At 31.8% G+C, this 2,547-nt stretch overlaps 2 protein-coding genes across 2 annotated transcripts; both read right to left on the bottom strand.

The window, feature by feature from the left end:
• Positions 1-216: 216 nt before the first annotated feature.
• LOC136981395 (protein FAM200C-like) lies at positions 217-888 on the bottom strand. The gene has a single exon (XM_067277708.1). The coding sequence runs from the start codon at positions 886-888 to the stop codon at positions 217-219; it is 672 nt and encodes a 223-aa protein (XP_067133809.1).
• Positions 889-1,020: 132 nt separating this feature from the next.
• LOC136981394 (zinc finger BED domain-containing protein 5-like) lies at positions 1,021-2,095 on the bottom strand. The gene is made up of 2 exons (XM_067277707.1): positions 2,066-2,095; positions 1,021-1,981 (listed from the first exon to the last, which is right to left on the bottom strand). The coding sequence occupies exon 2, from the start codon at positions 1,969-1,971 to the stop codon at positions 1,021-1,023; it is 951 nt and encodes a 316-aa protein (XP_067133808.1). The 5' UTR covers positions 1,972-1,981; positions 2,066-2,095.
• Between the last annotated feature and the right edge of the window lie 452 nt (positions 2,096-2,547).

Below are 2,547 nucleotides of genomic sequence, written 5' to 3'. Positions count from 1 at the left end.
CAAACTTTTTTAGGCCACGCCCCACTTTAACATTTCTAAAATCATCATGTCCCCCCATATAATAATTTTAGTTAAAAATTTATTTTTGTTCTTTTTAGTAATATGAATGATAATTTTGAAAGCGATTTCTTACAACTGTTGTCAAAACAAAGAAACAAACTTTTAATAAATAAAAATAAGATATTTTTAAAACTTAATTTAATGTGATTTGTGGACTTAATGCTTTTTACACAGCGATTTTATACCTGGCTCAAGCTTAGTTAGCGTAAGTCTCAAATCTCCACGTTGTGTTATATCCAGACGATTTCTTTTTTTAGTCAACAAATCACTCACAGCTCTAAAGCCACATTCAGCTAGATATGAAGATGGAAACGGTAATAAGAGTTTTCTTGCACATTTTGTGGTATTGGGGTATTTTTCTTCTGTTTCATCGCAAAGCCATGCCATCGCACCTTTAATATTAAATAGAGTTATTACAGATTCGTCACTTCGCAACTCCGCGAGTTCTTCTTGATATTGCAGATTGGATATATCAGCTAAATCCACCAAACCTGGTTGCACCATCCATGTCGGAAAATTCATTTCTTTTAAATCAGCAAATCTCTCTTTAAAATCCATAATTAAAATTTTTAAATGATTAACAATTTCAAGTATTGCAGAGTCAAAAACATTACACTTGTTGAGCCAATGAAACTGTTCAAAATTTCTGTTACTTAAGTGTTTCTGACTTAATTCTAGATTCTTAACAAAACCAAATATTTTTGCTTTGGCATCGACCAGTGTTTTGCTTGGTCCTTGTAGTTGCCTGTTCAATATATTTAGCTTCTCAAAAATATCGGCTAAGTAACTTACATATGCTTTGCCATTTGTTGTCAATAAGAACTTCATTTCAGGCTTATCAATTAAAAACTTTTTAAGCGAATCAAACAACTCATTAAATCGTTTTAAACAATTCCCTTTTGATAGCCACCTTACTTCAGGGTGTAGTAACAATCGTACATGGTCTTCATTTTGCTCCTCTCAAAATAGCTTAAATAAGCGCTCGGTTTTAGCGCTGGCTTTTATCGAGTTAATGCATTTGATAACTGCATTTAGTGTTTCATGGAGGATAGGAGACATGTTTTTAGCCACCAAGTTTTCTTTATGAATAATGCAGTGAATAAGGGTCATTTCTGGATTATCAGCTTTCATCAATTGTAAACAACCATTTTTCTTGCCCATCATATTGGGGGCACCATCTGCAGCACACGAAATAACATTCTTCATGGGGATCTCATTGTCATCCAAGTAGCATTTGAATATGTTGTAAATGTCTCTCGATTTGGTAGTGCTTTCTAATTGTTTACAAAATAGCATTTTTTCTGCAAACTGTCCACGTTCAATATATCTAACATAAGTGATAAGAACGGCCTCACTGTCTCTTAGAGTTGACTCGTCCATCTGCACAGAAAAATTTCTGGTTTTTAGTTTCAAAACAAGTTGTTTTTCAATGTCATTGCCCATCTCGTCGATCCTTCGGCTGACAGTATTGTTACTAAGAGGCATTGCTACTACATCCTCGTCATCTTTTTCTAAAATGGTTTTCATAAAAGCAGAAATAGAGGGCTTTATTAGATTCTCCCCTATTGTGTGGCTCTTCCCTGATTTAGCAATTAACAAAGAGATTTGGTAACTAGCCTCTTGGATACGACTATTTGTTACATTTCTAGACGTGAATATTGAAGTAATTGTCATCCTTTTCTCAAACTTTTCCTTCAATGTTTTGAAGAAACTTAAATCTGAATTAATATAGTCCTTGTGTTTGGCCTTCAAATGTGCTTCAAGCCGACCCAATTTCATAGATTCGTTTGTCAAACATTGCTGGCATATTAAGCAAAATGGCATCCTCTCATCATTAACTGCTGGTATGAATCCATATTTCAGATATTCCTCTGAATATTGACGAACTTTCTTTTTTGTTGTTCCACTCATTTTTTATGGGCTAAAAAAATAAAATTTTGTAAAAATAATTCAATACGACAGAGTAAACGTAAATTAAGAAAAAATTGTTTTTGTGTAGATATACATTTTGCCGCAAGTAATACTAGGGATAAACGCAAGCCCTGAAGATTACAGAAGATTAGATTGCGGGAATTAAATTCTTATGGACTCCTTTATCAAAGACACTCCTATTACAGATATTCAAACTAACAAAAATAGCACAGTTTATTAGTTTATAAATATTATCAATAGTTTTAAACTTTAAAAACTTATATAAAAAGTTAAATGTTTAAAAAATAAACAAAAATTATTCAATACATAAAAATTATATTTATACAACATGTATCAATAAATTCATTTAATCATATAAATGACAGACAATTAAAAATATTACGACATATAGGTGTTAAAAATATAAGAGTTAAATTCTTAGAAAAATTTTGCAAAAACGTTGTTACTTAGCGACTTTAAGAGATACAAGATTTCTGCGACAAGAGATACAGCAAAGGGAAAAGCTGAAAAGTTACAGTACTTGTGGACTCTAATAACATAGTTTAAGTTTTGATA

The sequence above is a fragment of the Centruroides vittatus genome, unplaced genomic scaffold, assembly GCF_030686945.1.
Source record: "Centruroides vittatus isolate TY-2023 unplaced genomic scaffold, ASM3068694v2 contig_754, whole genome shotgun sequence".
Lineage (NCBI taxonomy): Eukaryota > Metazoa > Arthropoda > Arachnida > Scorpiones > Buthidae > Centruroides > Centruroides vittatus.
The sequence above is the reverse complement of the archived record's forward strand: the minus strand, read 5'-3'. Positions and strand labels throughout refer to the sequence as shown.